The sequence below is a fragment of the Coenobita brevimanus genome, chromosome 27 (genome assembly GCF_032717465.1).
Source record: "Coenobita brevimanus isolate Jiangsu-jjx chromosome 27, ASM3271746v2, whole genome shotgun sequence".
Lineage (NCBI taxonomy): Eukaryota > Metazoa > Arthropoda > Malacostraca > Decapoda > Coenobitidae > Coenobita > Coenobita brevimanus.
In genome coordinates this window covers 24,148,169-24,167,493 of record NC_136980.1, presented here as the reverse complement: position 1 = coordinate 24,167,493, position 19,325 = coordinate 24,148,169, and the positions used below count along the sequence as shown (strand labels likewise).

Sequence of the window (19,325 nt, the reverse complement as noted above, 5' to 3'; positions counted from 1 at the left end):
GCATTCCATTGATCAATTGCTCTGTTTGGGAAACTGAATTTCCTTACGTCTTTATCACCTCTCTTCTTATGCAGTTTTTTGCAGTGTCCTCTTGCTGATGCTTCTCCATATGTTAAGTAATCATTTATGTCTATTTTCTCCTTCCCTGATATGCACTTATATAGCATTATCATGTCACCTCTTTTCCTTCTCTCCTGTAGTGTTGGTAGATTCAGTTTATTTAGTCTTTCTTCGTAACTTAGGTCCCTTAAGCTTGGTATCCATCTTGTAGCGGCCCTTTGAACTTTTTCAATCTTGTCTATATGCTTTTTGAGATGAGGACTCCAGACTATTGATGCATATTCCAGGGTTGGTCTAATGAAAGATGTTATTATCCTTCTTAGCATGTCTTCATTTATGTATGTGAATGCTATTCTCATATTTGCAAGCAGTGTATACATGTTCCGTACCTTCTCGCTGATGTGGTCAGCCGGAGATAGTCTGTTATTGATAATCACACCTAGGTCTTTCTCTCTTTCTGATGTGTATAGGGTTTTATTTCCTAACTTATAATCCCAATCAGGTCTTTTTCCACTTTTACCAAACTTGATTACATGACACTTGACCACATTGAATTCCATTTGCCATGTACTACTCCATTCATGAAGTTTATTTAATTCTTCTTGTAGCTCCCTACAAGAGTCTGTGCTAGTAATTCTCCTTTGTATTTTTGCATCATCTGCAAACATATTCAGATAGCTCTCATTTCCAGTGTTACTGTTTATATCATTTATGTTCACTAAAAACATGATTGGTGCCAGCACCGAACCCTGTGGTACTCCACTGGTCACTTCTTTCCATGATGAGTAGTTTCCTCTTAGTACTGTCCTCATTTCTCTTTTTATGAGAAAGTCTTGCATCCAACAAAACAGTTTGCCTCGAATTCCTCCTTGATGGTACAGCTTCCATAAAAGTCTTTGGTGTGGTACTGTGTCAAAAGCTTTCTTGAAATCTAAATAGATACTGTCCACCCATCCTTCCCTTTCCTGTATTGTGTTTGTTACTCTGTCATAGTAGCTCAACAGATTAGTAACACATGATTTTCCTTTTCTGAAACCAAACTGTCTTTCTGTTATCATACTGTATTCTTCTAGATGATTTACCCAAGCTATTCTTATAAGTTTTTCTAATACCTTGCTTACAACACTGGTCAGTGATACTGGTCGGTAGTTGAGAGGATTTTGTCTATTTACTTTCTTGAATAAGGGAACTATATTTGCTTTTTTCCAAATATCAGGTAGTTTCCCTTGACTCAAGGATTTCTTGAAAATTAAAAATAATGGTTTACTTAACTCCTTTGCACATTCTCGTAACACCCAACATGAAATTTCATCAGGACCACTTGCTTTTCCTCTGTCTAATCTACTTAACTCCTCCTGTATTACTTTTTCTGCTATTTGTATATCTGGTAGTATGTGTGGACATGCGTGTTCCGCATAGTCCCTCTCAAATTTTTTTTCTTTTGTAAAAACTAATTGGAAATTCTTATTTAGTGCTTCACAAATATCTTTCTCTTGTGTATAAGTGATTCCCTCGTCCGTAATGGATTGTATTATATCTTTTACTTTGGTTTTGCTTCTGATATAGCTGTAAAACAGCTTTGGTTGATCACTACTTTTATTTATTATATCCTCCTCAAACTGTTTTTGGGCTTCCCTCCTTATTCTTGTACAGTCGTTTCTTGCCTGTTTGTAATTATTATACGCCCTTTCACTATTGTGTCTTCTGTATCTATTCCACAACAAATCTCTTCTTTCTTTTGATTTTTTACATTCTGTATTGAACCATTTCTGTATTTTCTTATCTGCTTCTTTGTGCTGTGGGATGTACTTCTGGACTCCTATTTCATAAAATTCACAAAAATTTTTATATACAGCATTTAAATCTTGTGTGTGTGTGGAGAAGAAATGTCCCATGTACCTTATTTTTACTTGCAATATCTATAATAATATGCACACTCCTAAGTTGGCCTTTGTCTTCCTTCAAAAAACTTCAGTGACCCAGTAAATGAGTGACATAGCTACGACACTCAGTGAATTTGGGTTCTAGTGTGTGCGTGTGTGTGTGTGTGTGTGTGTGTGTTCTTACCTAATTGTTCGTACCTAATTGTATCTTTACAGGAATGAATCAAGCTCGTATTGTTCCGTGTATTAAACCATTGTTATCATACATATCCTTGAATTTATGAATTGTTTTGGCACACACTATTTCTTTCGCTAGTGCATTCCGATGATCAGTTGCCCTATTTGGGAAAGTGAATTTCCTTACGTCTTTATCACCTCTCTTTTTTTGGAGTTTTTTTGCAATGTCCTCTTGCTGATGCTTCACAAAATGATATACAGTCATTTACGTCTATTTTCTCTTTCCCTGAGATGCATTTATATAGCATAATCATGTCTCCCCTTCTCCTTCTCTCCCGCAGCGTTGGTAATAATATTTCATTCTTTCTAGTGTTTCTCCATAGCTTAGATCCCTTAAGTTTGGTACCCATCTTGTAGCGGCCCTTTGTACTTTTTCAATCTTATCTCTGTGTTTTTTGAGATGAGGATTCCAGACTACTGATGCATACTCCAGGGTTGGTCTGATGAATGATGTTATTATCTTCCTCAGCATATCTTGATTTATATATGTGAATGCTAGTCTCATATTAGCAAGTAGTGTATACATGTTTCGTACCTTCTCACGGATGTGATCATATGGAGATAGTCTGTTATTGATAATTACCCCTAGATCCTTCTCCTTTTCTGATATGTGCAGGGTTGATCTTCCTAACTTATAATCCCAGTCTAGTCTTTTCTCACTTTTACCAAATTAAATTACATGACACTTAACCACATGAAATGTGTGTGTGTGTGTGTACTTACTTAATTGTTCTTACCTAATTGTATCTTTACAGGAATGAGTCAAGCTCGTACTGTCCCGTGTCTTAAAACCATATTTATCGTACATATCCTTAAATTTGTGAATTGTTTTGGCACACACTGTTTCATTCGGTAGTGCGTTCCACTGATCAATTGCTCTATTTGGGAAACTAAATTTCCTTACGTCTTTATCACCTCTCTTTTTGTGCAGTTTTTTGCAGTGTCCTCTTGCTGATGCTTCCCCATACTTTAAGTAATCATTTATGTTTATTTTCTCCTTCCCTGATATGCATTTATATAGCATAATCATGTCACCTCTTTTCCTTCTCTACTGTAGTGTTGGTAGATTCAGTTTATTTAGTCTTTCTTCGTAGCTTAGATCCCTTAAGCTTTGTACCCATCTTGTAGCGGCCCTTTGAACTTTTTCAATCTTGTCTATGTGTTTTTTGAAATGAGGAATCCAGACTACTAATGCATACTCCAGGGTTGGTCTGATGAATGATGTTATTATCTTTCTTACCATGTCTTAATTTTTGTATGTAAACGCTATTCTCATATTGGCAAGCAGTATATACATGTTCCGTACCTTCTCACTGATGTGGTAAGCCGGAGATAGTCTGTTACTGACAATCATACCTAGGTCCTTCTCCCTTTCTGATGTGTGTAGGGTTTTATTTCCTAATGTATAATCTCAGTCAGGTCTTTTTCCACTTTTACCAAACTTGATTGCACGACACTTGTCCACATTGAATTCCATTTGCCATTATTACTCTATTCATGAAGTTTATTTAATTCTTCTTGTAGCTCTTTACAAGAGTATGTGTTAGTAATTCTCCTTTGTATTTTTGCATCACCTGGAAACATATTTAGATAGCTTTCATTTCCAGTGTTACTGTCTATATCATTTATATACACTAAAAACATGATTGGTGCCAGCACTGAGCCCTGTGGTACTTCACTATTCACTTCTTTCGAGGATGAGTAATTTCCCCTTAGTACTGTTCTCATTTTTCTTTTTATGAGAAAATCTTGCATCCAACAGTAGAGTCTGCCTCGAGTTCCTCCTTGATGGTACAGTTTCCATAAAAGTCTTTGGTGTGGTACTGTGTCAAATACTTTCTTGAAATCTAAATAGATACTGTCCACCCATCCTTCTCTTTCCTGTAATGTGTCTGTTACTCTGTCATAGTAGCTCAACAGATTAGTAACACATGATTTTCCTTTTCTGAAACCAAACTGTCTTTCTGTTATCATACTGTGTTTTTCTAGGTGATTTACCCAAGCTTTTCTTATAAGCTTTTCTAATACCTTGCTTACAATACTGGTTAGTGATACTGGTTGGTAGTTATGTAGATTTTGTCTATTCCCTTTCTTGAGTAAGGGAACAATGTTTGCTTTCTTCCTAATATCAGGTAGTTTACCTTGACTCAAGGAATTCTTGAAAATTAAAAATAATGGTTTACTTAACTCCTTTTGCACATTCACGTTGCACCCAACATGAAATTTCATCAGGACTATTTGCTTTCCCTTTGTTAAAATTACTTAGCTCCTCCTGTATTTCTTTTTCTGATGTTTGTATATCTGGTAGTATGTGTAGGCATGCATGTCCCACTGATTGGAAATTCTTGTTTAGAGCTTCACAAATATCCTTCTCTCATGTATAGGTAATTCCATCGTCCGTAATGGATTGTATATTTCTTTTACTTTGGTTTTACTTCTGATGTAGCTGTAAATAGTTTTGACTGATCACTACTTTTATTTATGATATCCTCCTCAAACTGTTTTGGGGCTTCCCTCCTTATTCTTGTATAATCGTTTCCTGCCGTTTGAAATTAGTATATGCCCTTTCACTATTGTGTCTTCTGTAACTATTTCACAACAAATCTCTTTTTTCTTTTGAATTTTTACATTCTGTATTGAACCATTTCTTTATTTTCTTTTCTGCTTCTTTGTGCTGCGGGATGTACTTCTGGACTCCTATTTCATAAAGTTCACAGAATTTTTCATATATAGCATTAAAATCTTGTCCTCTAAGCTCCTTTTCCTAAGCAATTTCTAAGAAATACTTCTTTAGGTCATGATACTTTCCTTTTTTATAGTTTAGGCTCTTATTGTAACTTTCATTGCTGTTAGCTGTGTCATATGCAATCCTGAAATTGCAATTTAGTACTGCATGGTCGCTTTTGCCGAATGGACGGTGATATATTACATTGTCAATATCATTTTCTTGCCTAGTAAATATGAGATCTAGCATTGAGGGCACATCAAGTCCTCTTTTTCTGGTGCTTTCCCTTACATGTTGCATTAGGAAAAACTCTTGCACACGATCCAGGAGCTTTTGGTCCCAGCAGCTTTCTTGGCTTATTATATCTAGAGTATTCCAATTTATATTTGTATTAAAATCTCCAGTTAGTATAATTCTTTTCGATTTCTCTTCCATTTTATGTAGTAATGCTCTTAAACTCTGAATTTTACTCTCCTCCAGGTCCTCATATTCGTTTCTTTCCCATGTGTTTGATCTGGGTGGCATGTACAAATTGTCTACAATTACTTTCCCTTCAGATGTATTTATCTCTACTGCAATCAGTTCTACTTGTGAGGGTATATCTAATTCTATTTCTTTGACTTTTAGATTTTTCTTAGTTAATATTATAATTTCTCCTCCTTTTTTTAAGTTTCTATCTCTTCTCCATATATTATATTCCTCTAAGTTTAGGATGTCATTCGATATCCTTGGTGTTAATTTTGATTCAGTTAGGCATATTATATGTGGTTCCTTTTCTCTAACATAATCATTCATCTCTATTAATTTAGATACCATTCCATCCACAATTGAGCACATCAACTTAATCATCTTGTTTATACAGTATACTTGTCATGATTTGGTTCTACTACCTTCCTCCTTTTTATTCCCTCCTGTTTATGTACCACTTTCGTACCTGCAATCCAATTACTTTGTAAAAAAAAAATGTATTCTTCTCCTCCTCTGATCTTCCCTCATTTTTTGTTTTTGCTTCCTCCCTCTTCTCTCTCAGTAATTCCAGTTCCTCTTGTGTTAGGCATCTTTTTATCCATACATTTTTGAACTCCTCTTTTTCATTAAGATTCTTTGCATTTTTTAGTATCTCCTCCACGGTGTTTACACTCTGGAAGGTTCCCTTTAGGGGTCTTGACTTGCTTTTCTCGTATTTCTCTAACCTTTTGTGTTCCTATATGTCTGTACCACAGATTTCCACTGATACTTCTTTCAATATGTCCATTACATTTGCCATCTCCTTTTTGTCTCTTAAGATCTTGTTTTTTATTTCTTCCTCTTCTATACCAGTGATTAGATTTGTTAATATCTACTGAATCTCTGACTAACTTAGGATTGTTTTGGATTATTCTTTTCACTTCCTTTTTAATGCTTTTTTTCTTCCACCCTTGTTTCCAAGTCTCTCTTTCACCATTTCAGCATAAGTGTTTTCCACATCATTTTTGTAACTTTGCACAGCTTCATGCACCTGTGTTATCTCCTCAATATCACTGCTCTGATCTATCAGACTGCTTATTTGCCTAATTGTCTCTTTATCATTTTTATACTCGTCCATAATACTCTCGTGGTTGACTACTGCACTTGCCATTTTACTAATTTTCCTCTTAAGTGTACCCTCTTCCACTGTTAGCTCATCTATGGTTGTGTCTTTCTTGTTGACTTCCTTTACTAATTTTTCTATTTCTTCCTGTTGCAAGTGCATCTGTTTCTTAATTTCATCAATCTCATTTTGAAAAGCCGTCTCTAACCTGTGTACTCGTTCAACCAGTTTGTTGTGAGTCTCCATTTCAACCAGTTCTTGGTAGAAATCATCATCTTGCTTTCTACCTTTTTCCCTTCTCTTTTCCAAATTTGCTTTACTAAAGTATGTGGTCATTTTGAGTGTGTGTGTGTGTGTGTGTGTGTGTGTGTGTGTGTGTGTGTGTGTGGAGAAAAAAGGTCCCATCTGCCTTGTTTTTGCTTGTAATAACTCTAATAATATGTACACTCCTAAGCTGGCCTTTAACTTGTAACGAATGTATCTCATAAGGTAACAGACTGAATGCCTGATAATGCATTTCTGTACTACAACCTTTCTAGTGTTCATTTCTGGTAACTGTGGTTATGTTTTCTGTGCAAAAGCAGGGCTACATAAGTTATTTTGAAGGTTAGAGTGAGGTTAATAATGATACAACCGGTATACAATAGACAGAAGGTATAAGATGATACTGAATGTACGATGAGAGGCATTTGGGGAGGCTGGTTTGAGGGAAAAAAAAAAAAAAGGAAGCAAAGCGAATTACACTACACGACTGATAAATCATGGGTTTAATGATAAATCATGGATTTAATTACAAAGCTCCATCGTTATCATACTTATCATTTTCTGTCTAAATTTTCAGGCCAGCCCTCTAACGATGAAACAGCATGTGTGACGGAACGGAAAGAACCAACACCAAGTTGGTAGAAGGGAGGGGGAAGAATAAGTTGATAAGGAAGTGAATTTCAGTTGAAGGAACAAGTGTCGGGGCTCAACACAACATGTTTGGGCAGTATTTAGTGGCAAGGGACAATCACAAACACAAATCAGCGTGACTTTGAAGGAAAGCATTAAAACATTCCCCCAGAATAGCCTACCACACACAACCTTCGATTTACTTTCAGCTGTAACACAAAAGTAACGAACTTAACAAACTTGTTTAGTTTTGGAAATGTCTATATTATTTTGTTTTATACGTTTTTCTCCTCAACTACAGAAGTGGCTGAAGTGGTGGCTTTTCTGTTGAGCGAACGGAGCAGCTACATGGTGGGAGCCTGTGTTGAGGTGACGGGAGGATACGCCATGTGATCACCATACACATCTTTCTCTTCCCAAGTCAAAGGCCTTGAGGAAAGATTAAAGATGACCTTATGTACATTACCTGAACGATTGATGTCAAATCGATGTTTCGTCGTTAGGCCTGGATTTTGCTCTCCTTTTTGTTTGCTTAAATTATGTTTAGTTCTTTTTACCTTTGGAGAGATCATGCTCAGGTTGAAAGAAGTACATCATCTATAAGGAAGAGTGGAGATTTTTGAGACATAATGTATCTGCTTTAGATAAAAATCTTATTAAACGGCACTATAAATACGAGAAAGAAAAGGAGGATTATGGATATCGTAAGACTTTGATATCACTCAAAAATTATGACAATTACTTCTCTCGATAGTGGAAGGGGCGTAATTATCTTGAACAAGGATGATAATGAATTCAAGCTTAATCACATTCTCAGTTACACGTCTAAGTTTAAGGTCATTAATTCTGATATTTCTTTTACCATCCTTAACCATGAAGATAAATTAAACAGTTTACTACGAAGTATGAAAGATATAGTTGATGACTGTTAGTCGGAGCTACTTTAAAGTGTGGTCTACCAGGACATTTACACTATAGCGAAATGTCTATTGCGACATTGTGGATTAGCATAGGATAAATTAGGTAAGGTTAGGTTAGATTAGGATAGGTTAGGATTGGATAGGTTAGGTTAGGCAAGGTTAGGCCAGGACAGGATAGGATAGTTTAGGTTAGGTTAGGATAGGATAGGTAAGTTTAGGTTGGGCTAGGTTACAACAGGATAGGATAGTTTAGGTTACGTTTGAATAGGACAGAGCCTAAGCTAACTTAGCCATGCCTATTCTGTTCTATCCTGTCCTGTTTTGTCCAATCCTATCCCAACTAAACCTAACCTAAACTAGCCTAACCTAACCTATCCAAACCTGACCTAACTTATCCTAACCTATCATTTTCTGACCAAACCTATCCTAATATAATCTAACCTAGGCCAACCTGTCCTATCCTATTCTAGCCGAATGCTATAATATAAATGTCTCGGTAGACCGAACACAAAAGTGCCACCTTTAGTCTGTATGCTTCTGGTTCTATTCCTGGTTATATTCAAGGCTTACAAATTTCATAAGCCTAACATAGCTTTGAGACTCATCATTTCATCTGTAGGAAATTTCAGTTATATTAGAACAAAAGTTTTGATTTACCTGATCAGTTTCCTATGCAGAAATAAATATAGGGTTCATAATTTCTGCATAGTTTGTGAGGGTTACTTTTCTTAATTATGACCACTCAGTCATCCTGACTAACTCTGATGAAGAATCCCTGTTCACGAATGTTCCCCTGCATGAAAGGACTCGGCCCATCACAGATAACACCAGTACTTCTACTTTCACATCAGTAGGCTTGAACAGAAAATCATTGCACAGGGTGAAGATAGCTGCCACAACAATCTCTGTTCATATTTTATGGAAAACTTTTTACTCAGACAGGTGGAGTGGTGGAGTAAACACTAGATCCTTTTTATGCGAAAGATTTTCTTTGCCACAATGAATGGCTTGATAACTGTCCCCAGTGATTTTATGACCCCCTCCTTTTTTTTTTCTTACTTTACCGAAGGTACATGGACGACACTTTTCTTAAATTTAACAACCCTGCTCACGTTTAAAAATTTTTCAAATATGTTAACTCCCAACATCCCAACCTATTTCTTTCACGAACTTGAAGAATATGAAAGCCTTCCATTCCCCTACATTTTAGTTGCCAGTCATTGCTCACTTATCCACAAGCATTTACTGCAATCCTACTGTACTTTCACTGGCCTAAGCACAAACTTCTTCAGTTACATCGTGTAGAGTTTTAAGATTAACAGAATAACTACCTTGCTCAAAATGACGTACAGTATGTGTTCCATATAGATCACTTTCCACTCCAAAATTTTTTTCTTAAGAGCCTGTTTTGCCCGTAATGAGTACCCCCCCTTTTTTTTTTTTTTTTTTTTCCGAGAAACTTCTGAGCAAGTTTCAAAATTCAAAGCTTTCCCCCAACTAGCCTGTTCACACTGTCGATAAGGAGTATATATAAACACTGTTCACATATTTGGTTTCTTTAACCTACGAAATTAGGAAAATACTAAACAAAATTATCCTTAATTGCTATTAATTTTAAGATCATTTTTACCAACAAGATCACTATTGCCTGCTTTTTTAAACATTCGCCTTGTCTTCCCACAAACTTTCAGTCCAATATGTTTATTTGTTTTCATGATCTAGCTGACTTCCTAGACAAGTGGGGTCGACCTCACATTGGCTGGTCCACTGAATTCTTCAGCACCAAGTTAAATCCACTCGAACTGTAAGGCTCCTTTCTAAACCCTCTTATTCTTCTGTCAGAGAGCATCCCCACTTTTATGATCACCGCTTTTCCCCCATTGATTTTCAGATACTAACTAAATTCTAGTCCTACTCTGAGCTCATCATTGCCAATTCAATCTTGATGCATAGATTTCGACTCATTCTTAATAGTTCGACTAGCGCCACCCCACTATTCACGAACTAGCTACTTTAACGGGTCAACTCCTACTTTGCCTTTTGTATTTTTTAATTTCTACTCTAGTTAGCCTAAGGTCAATTATTCTGATTTTGTAGAGAGTAAGCGTGCTGCGTTTTTACTTTCCCTCTTTAACCCGCGGCGCCCCGTCAATGTGAATTAACGTCCACACGTTTTGTCACTGCCAATCCCATTGACGTTCATAAATGCGAATCAATTGCAAAGTCCCTAATTTGCACAATGTTCAATTTTCGCGAGTGATTTTTGGTACATATACACGGGACACCTTCCTCTACAAGATGCCAGGCAGGGACAATTGCCTTACCCAGCATGACCTCTCCACCCCCCACCACGCCACTGTCTCAGCAATTCACCTGTTACCAGTGACTTAGCCAGTAAAGCCATGTCATGCCATGGTACAAAATTCAGGGCCAGAGTGATTCCCCAATTGATGACAATGTGGAGGACAAACTTTACATAGCATCAGAGGAAGAAACAGTCAGAAATGATGATCAGGTAATGTTGCCAAAAAAGGTCAGGTATGTTGATGTGTTTCATGAGTGAAACAATGCTTATATTGCCTATATTACTGTGTGAAAACCAATATTCTCTGGTACTACATATAAATTCGTACCAAATAAATAAATACCGTTTATGAGTGGTGTGGAATGGTTACACTCCCATAGAACTCGTTTTCTTTTGAGCCAGCCTGATAGAAAACACAGTAAAGTGAGGAGGTACTGCTACCTGTTTCGAGTATTTTAAACCTCAGGTGAGCGATTTCTCTATGAATTTGCGATGTTTCTCACCAAAAGCGGAGGTTTGAGCAAAAAAAACAAAAAAAATTCCAAAAATGGTTGGGATTGGGGGAAAAGTGGTCGGGATGAGGCGGGTTAATATCATTTCTGTTTATGTTTTCTTATGTTATGTAATGTATCATAGAATAAAGTGTTTTATATTTTTTTCTGACACTGATTGTTGTCTTTTAAACGTTTAGCGTTACTGATGATGGAGATTGTGTTTTTGAAATGCATGGTATAATAAAGCTGTTGTTCATCACAACATTGGTATTACTTTTCCTGACAAGATTAAGTTTCCAAGAGGAAGCTCCAGTGTGCAGACTATGCATATATATATATATATATATATACACAGCCTCCATACTGACTCACCTGCTTGGTTTTGTCAATAAACAGTGAATAAACTGCAATACCTCATCACTAGACCACATGGAAATTTACAATGTTGTGCAATGTTAAGAAATTAGAAATCGTAGTGCAAAGGATTAAGTGGAGAGTGGAAATTGGTGTGTTACAACTGGCGTTGCGCAAGTAAGATTAAACAATTATAATCATACACATAGCCCCTGGGGGTTGGCAGGGGGGGGGATTTTGCCCCCCCTGGGAAAATTTGGGGGAAATTCTGAAAGGGATTTTTGGCATAGTTCTTGTATGACAATACAGTTTTCCTAACTTTTCCACTTGTATATTAAACAGTATTATCTATTTCCTAAAATATTTATGTGGGTGCAATAATTTCCTTTGAAACTGAAATCTAGAATATATATAATAAAACCCTTGAGAAAAAATGACTTCATAACTTAACAGTTTCCCCTCTCACCTTAGATTACGTGGTTAATATTTGAGTACTAATGATGTTTTGCAACTTGAATGCTGATGAGATGTAAAAATGGCCTTCCTATCCCCTCAGCCACATCCTCTCACCCTGCAGCCATATCCTCTCACCCTGTAGCCAGTTGCAACCAAACACTTCACAATTATTGTTACAAACAGCTGAAACAAGAAGAATTTTTGAAGATTGCATGACGCCATTTGCCATGTTTTTTTTTTTTTGGTTACCTCAGGCCACATTTTAGAAGGTAGGCAGATATAAATATGTGTGCCAGGGGCCTCGTTTGAGTGGGGCACAGGGTTACATGGCCCCCCCTCCCCCCACTTTTTGGAGCCTTGGGGAGAGAGTATCTTTTTCTCCCCCGCACTTTTCTAGGTGAGAATTTTCGGGATGAATAGCTTTACGCTATTTTTCTTTTTTTCCCTAAGGGAAAAATCCTTTCTATGTAGTACAATACAGTTCAGGTGATATGAAAATCATTCCCTGCTGAGCAGAGCAGTTCGAATGGTCACCTGAGTCAAGGAATAAGAGAGGTTAATCCCACCAGATGTATTTACTGAACTCAGTCCTGACGTGTGCACCACCCCTGATGCCTGAGGCAGTGAGAATCAAACTAAAAGAATAAGTAGTGGAAAACAGAATATCTATTGCCTACCACCACAGCAGTAGTACAAAACAGAATACCATACTGGGGATGGCTGCAGCAGCGAATTTTAATTTATGCATATGTAATAGGTGGGGAGAGAGAGAGAGAGAGAGAGAGAGAGAGAAAGAGAGACGCAAAAGAAAATAGAAATAAACGGTACGAATGTGGGAAAGTGTGTATGTTAGGGACACTCACAACAGAATTCGAGTTTTTATTTGCTCATTCAATCTGCCATTTTTCTTCCAGCAGCCAATCAAAATACAGCGTTTATTTCCGAATATAAGCATAGGATGGACGCCATTGCCTCTCGTATGGTAGGTGCTGTGCCGATGTGTGGTATATTTCATCGTAATTTCGTAGGTTATTACGCAAAATAGCTGTACTTCTTTATATGTACAGAGAGATAAAGACAGCAGGTAAATGATGCACTGAGAGTATAGTGTTGACATTGCTTTATTCAGTACTCAAATTGCACAAGAATTTTGTGGTACCGAGAAAAAAAAATTGTTTTGAGGTAGAACGGACGGAAGTCAGCATGCATGAATCGATAATAATACCATCTACGAGTGACTATGATGACCAGTGATACTAGTGACAAGGAGATGTCTTTGCAATGGAAACTCCAGTCCCTTCTAATTTATTGCTGGTGTTTCCTTTTTCTCTTTAATGAAAGTGTAGGCCTCTGGTAACACTGTGTACTGAGTGTTTTTACATACCTCTCCTCTGAAAGGATTATTAGCTATTAACCTGCCACATGCCAGTGCCGTTTTAAAAAGGTCTGACATAATGCCGCGGCCAGTGCCAGTGCCGTTTTATAACAGTTTAAAATAAAAAAAATTCACAGTGACCGCATTCTTCAAGATTCGTAGGTAAAAATTGGCAGGCATGTAACGTAACTGTTCCTCTACCATCCCCCAGGCTGTCAAAGCCATACACTCACTCGCTATCCCCCTCACGCTCGCTCTGCCTCACTCTGCCTCTGTGCCTCACCAAGTGCTATACATAGTGAAGTCATTTTGTAAATATTTTCATGTAAGTGTAAGTTGTAAATATTTTCTTGTAAGTGTAAGGACTATATATTGAAGTCAAGTTGTAAATACCTTCATGTAAGTGCCAGGACTGTACGTAATGAAATCAGATTGTACCTATCTTCAAGTAAGTGTAAGATAATGCATTCACAGTGAGAAAGACATGCAAATTGTGATAGTTGCTGAAGTAATAAGTAATTAGAAAAGTGTACTGAACATTGCTATACCTTCCCAGCATAAATACCTGAGTATACCTTACACTGAAAACGGCTTTCTCTCACATACATGGTGAGCATGAGAGAGTGGCTATACCTGTAAATAAGTATGCAGGACTCAATAAAACTCATTTCTGAGCCTCACTGAGCATTTTAATGGCGAAATTTGTTTCCACATCAAAATCTATCATTTTAGCCCCCCCAAAAAAGGTCGAAAAATGGCCGACACTGGGGTGACCCATAGGGCTAATAATAGGCGGCATGCGGCAGGTTAAAGTTACTTCAAGAAAGCTGTGAATATGTGGTTAAAAGATAGTTTTTCTTTATGACATTGGAACAAATGCAACAGTAATGATGTAAATTTGTTTCTGATGAAATAAAGCATCAAATCTAGGAAAATCTGTGGTGACAGATATTTTGTGGAAATATTCCAAGTGTTTGCCCCCCCCCCCTGGCAAAAATCCTGGATACACCACTGATTATAATTCATAGTGCAAAGGATTAAGTGCAGCACAACACTGGATTATTGTGCTTGCTTCAAGAGCATTTTCACCACTGTCAAAGCCTTAGAGGAAGCAGGTTAACCCACCCCATCCCGACGTTTTCTGGGCAGTGGTACGCCCCAGTCCCAACATTTTTGGACCTTTTTATTTTTTGGCTCAAACATCCGCTTTTCGTGAGAAACATCGAAAATTCATAGAGAAATTGCTCACCTGAGGTTTAAAATACTCGATCCAGGTAGGAGTACCTCCTTACCTTACAGGGTTTTCTATCAGGCTGGCTGCAAAGAGAACGAGTTCTATGGGAGGATAACTATTCTACACCACTCATAAACGGTATTTATTTATTTATTTGGTACGAATTTATATGTAATACGAGAGTATATTGGTTTTCAAACGGTAATATAGGCATTATAAGCATTGTTTCACTCACTAACTCATCATCATTCCTGCCTATTTTTGCCACATTACCTGAACATCATTTCTGACTGTTTCTTCCTCTAATGTTTGTCCTCCACATTGTCATCGATTGAGGAATCACTCTGGCCCCTGTGGCATGACATGGCTTTACTGGTCAGGTCACTGATAACAGGTGAATTGCCGAGAAAAGGTCATGCAGGGGGGGGGGAAAGGAGGTCATGCTGGGTAAGGCATTGTCCCTACCTGGCATCTTGTAGAGGAAGGTGTCCCGTGTATACGTGCCAAAAATCACTCGCAAAAATTGAAAATTTTGCAAATTAGGGACCTTGTAATGTCTTTGCAATGTTGCCGCATTAATTTACGTCTCCGGGATATGAGTGCACATCATGTGAGGACGTGAATTCACGTCTCCGGGATGGGGCGGGTTAATCTTTGTAACGGCCACGGACGTGTTGTAAGTACCCTGTACACTGCTAAGTATATTCCATACTCACTTCTAATTCCTCATTCTCTGGTTTCTCTTCATTTATATCGTGCTTTCTGTCCCTTGTTTGTGTGAAAAGGGTCTTAAATAGGTGCTGTGCATGTCAGGGAGGGAGTTATTTAGGTGGCTTTCAAAGTTTGGTTGGGTTAGGGTCCAAAAGTACCTGTCCAGGGAGCATTTTCCCAAATCCCAGACAAACCTAAGTAACCGACTTGCCTTTCGCTCAATTACGTCGGATCTTGGAGAGATGACTGTATTTTATATATATATATATATTGACTACTTAGATATATCCAGCATGTACTGTCAAATTCAGTGAAAAACAAGAGTGTGTGCATGTATTGTATTGTAGGCAAAGAATGAAGCTGGTATAGAGTAAGATTGTGGCTTGGGTGAGGCAGTTGGTACATCTACAGCCAGTGATGTATTCACAGATTTGTTGTGTCTAAGAGGATGAATGAATGGGTTCCCAATCGCTGTTTAAAACTGTCACGTAGCTACAGATCATATATTTTGAAGACCCTAGTAATAGTGACCATACGTACAAATGTTTTTCATTATTATCATTGCTCATTTCGTTGATAGACAAACTTCAACTGCGGTGATGACCAATGATATAAGAGATCTCCGTATCATAGACTGATCTAATCAGTGGTCACACACCTTAATCCATCGCATCTGGGTGTCATGTATACATGTCATCCTGGGTCTGTCCGGGTGTCATGTATACATGATCTAGTAATCTGCAATGTTGTTTGAATATTTAGCTGTTTTTTCACTACATGCAGCCACTAGCAACCCTCCAGCATGCATCCCAGTCACACTCCAGTTGCCTGTGTACCTCCGTCATGGATAGACCTATGCAAAATTTTTCCCTGTGTCTGAACCCTCTCTTGAGCACCCACAGCCACCGATTTCAACACCAATGAAGTTTAAAGGCCCAAAAAGGAAAGACCTTAGTGAGAGTATGATAGGGACAGAACTGGATCTGCCATTATCTCCAACAGTGAGTGGGGAATATGACTCTTCCTCTGAAGAAAGTGACCTCACCATGCCGACTCTGGAAATGTACACATCAGATGAGGAGGGTGACCGTGAGTTCTCCACTGTGCAACAATCTTTTCCCTCTGCATGATCATCAGTCTTTTCTAATGATGGAAATGGGTCAGATAATGTTGATGATCCTGCAGAGTGGGATATTCGCACAATGGAGAAGATGGAAGAGCAGGCAGGAAGTGAAGAAAGAGAGGAGGTGGAGGATGACAGGAGGAGGAAATGCTGCAGGATGAGCCTCACACCAGTGTTTGACTCCAGGCCTATGGTGGAAATTTCCACACATCTTCCCTCATCACTAGCCTCTCCCACTCATCCAGCATCTTTAGCTGCCTCACCACTTGCCTCGCCATGCCGGCCTGCCTCTCTATGTGCCTCACCACACTGGCCTGCCTCACGAAGTGCCATGCTTCACTGGACAGCCTCACCACATGCCTCACAACGGCGGCCTACCTCACCACGTGCCTTGCCATGCCAGCCTGCCTCACCACATGCCTCACCGTGCCAGCCTGCCTCACCACGTGCCTCATCACGTTGGTCTGCCTCACCATATTCCTCACCATGCCAGCCTGCATCATCTCTTGCCTCGCCACATTGGCCTGCCTCGCCACCTGCCTTGCTACATGACCCTGCTCATCATCACAGCCAAGCATGATGGGGTATGCAGGTGCAGCTGCACCTCGACGATCACTTTATGGACAGCAGGCACATGCCCATTTCGCCATCACCACCACGATCACCTTCACCAGTATCATCACCATCACCATCACCATCACCATCACCTGCCTCATCTAGTGAGTATATGGCGGACTCACCACCACGGTGCCATGCTAGGGGCTGGGCCATGGCATGGGGCAGGCAAGACAGGGACCAAGGGTGGGTATGTTAGAAACAATTGCCTGGGAGGAAGGGACGGGGTTTCAACCCAATATACCTGTGTTTGATGACACAAATGCAAGTGTTCAGACAGAATTCCCATGCAATGCATGATCCACCCCTGTTAATTTTCTTTTTTTTTTTTTTACAACAGTATTGGAATTCATTGTCAAGGAAGTAGATGCATTCAGGGAATTCTGCTGCAATTGAGGTGAACCCTCACACATAAGAGAGAGTGCAAATATGAAAAAATGGACAGTGATGAATGTTGGCGAGATGTATGTTTGGCTAGCATTGATCATATTGATGCCTCACATAACAAAAAAATCATATTCATGATTACTGGCTAGCGGATGACTGCTGCGACGCCAATGTTTGGTAAGTATATGCCATGGGACAGGTACCTCAACATCCTCAGGCACCTGCATTTCTCCACCAATATGGGCCTACATCCGAATGATAGCCTATTGAATATTCCCTTGATTCTGGAAATGATGAAGGAGAAATTTAGATCTTATTTCAGACCATTCCAGAAAGTTGTTATTGACACGTCACTTGTTCTGTTCAGGGGACATCATGCCTTCATACAGTACATTCCCTCAAAGACACATCGTTTTGGAACTAACTTTTATATTTTGTGTGATTGGAAGACTGGCTACATGATGCATTTTATTGTGTATACAGCAAGTGATGCAGAGTTATTGAAGGACAACCCCCTCTTACAGTTTCTATCCATATGTCTGTGCCTTCATTTATAGCTTCCTTTCTGGTCGTTCTATAGCTGCTGTTGTACACGGCCACCATTCTTCTCCTAGATCTATCAAGAATGATGTTCCATAGGGCTCTGTCCCAACACCAACTTTCATCTTTTTATTCATCAATGACCTTCTAAGTGGTACATCTTATCCTATCCACTCATACACTGATGACTCCACCCTTCATCTTTCCATTCGGTTCCTGCATCATCCATCTCAGCAGTTACTTCAACAAACATGGAATGAGGCTATGGCACACCTAATGTCTGACTTGGTTTGTATCTCTGACTAGGGTAAAAGGAATCTTGTTTTTAATGCATCAAAGACTCAGTTCTTACACCTGTCAACCCAACAAAATCTTCAACAGGAGTACCTACTAATGTTTGATAATGTTCAGCTTAATCCTGCATCATCCTTAAACATACTTGGGGTTTCATTCTCTCAGAATTTATCTTGGAAAGATCATATTACATCTCGTGTAAAATCTGCTTCCAAGGGATTGTGTGTGCTGAACCAACTCCATACCTTCTTTACCCCTGCACAGTTGTTGACTGTATACATGGGTTTTATTCGCTCGTGTGTAGAGTACAACTCTCATGTGTGGGGAGGCTCTCCACATGCAGCTTTTCTCATTAGAGTGGAGTCAAAAGCTTTTCATCTCATTAACTCTCCTCCTCTTATTGGCTCCCTTCAACCTGTGTCTCTTCGCTGCATTGTTGCATCTTTATCTCTTTTCTATCGCTACTTAAAATGGTCACTGCTCCTCTGAACTGTCTGCTTGGATCCCTTCACTTCAATGATGGGTGCATAGCGCCCATCTAGCAACAAACTCTCATCCCTTTTCTGTGCAGCTCTCTAATGCAAGAGTTAACGGGTACTCCCGCTCCTTCATTTATGCAACAGGTCAACTCTGGAACTGTCTCCCTCTATCTGTATTTCCTACTTCCTATGATCTCCAGTCTTTCAAATGCAGTGTGTCCAGGCCTCTCAAAATGAACAGATCTTGAATTTGGGTCTCTTTTGTATTGTTTTTGTTTTTTTTCTTAGAAAGAACAGTTTGTGGGCTCCTGGCCTTTGGTTCCTTCTTCCTTGCATGAAGAAAAAATGTTCATGTGTCCCATACCAATGCCCAATGTATCCTTTATCATGTGCATAAAGAAGCATAGCAATCCGTACAGATTTCTATCTCAGGCATATATGCTGAAGCTTAGTTTCAGGAGTTGTGACTTCTTAATTTGCACCTGCATTTATGATCGTAGCATTTTTTTTTTTTTTTTATGTGACCGACTCTGGGCATAGGCTTCACAGCCTGTTTTCAAGGCCCAGTAGTCCTCCTACGTACCGTACACCTCTACATGTCACCACTTCAGCGCTAACACCCACCGTCCATACTGAATACATGCTAGGGCTGTCTCATACAGGACTGGT

General features: G+C 38.9%; 1 protein-coding gene across 1 annotated transcript in view; it reads left to right on the top strand.

The window, feature by feature from the left end:
- The window catches only part of LOC145394509 ((3R)-3-hydroxyacyl-CoA dehydrogenase-like), a 77,195-nt gene extending 69,361 nt beyond the window's left edge, over positions 1-7,834 (top strand). The window contains exon 7 of the mRNA XM_080268353.1: positions 7,671-7,834. Coding sequence (XP_080124479.1) covers positions 7,671-7,762 — 92 coding nt within the window. The 3' untranslated portion in view covers positions 7,763-7,834. The remainder of the gene's footprint in view (positions 1-7,670) is intronic.
- The last annotated feature ends 11,491 nt before the right edge of the window (positions 7,835-19,325 follow it).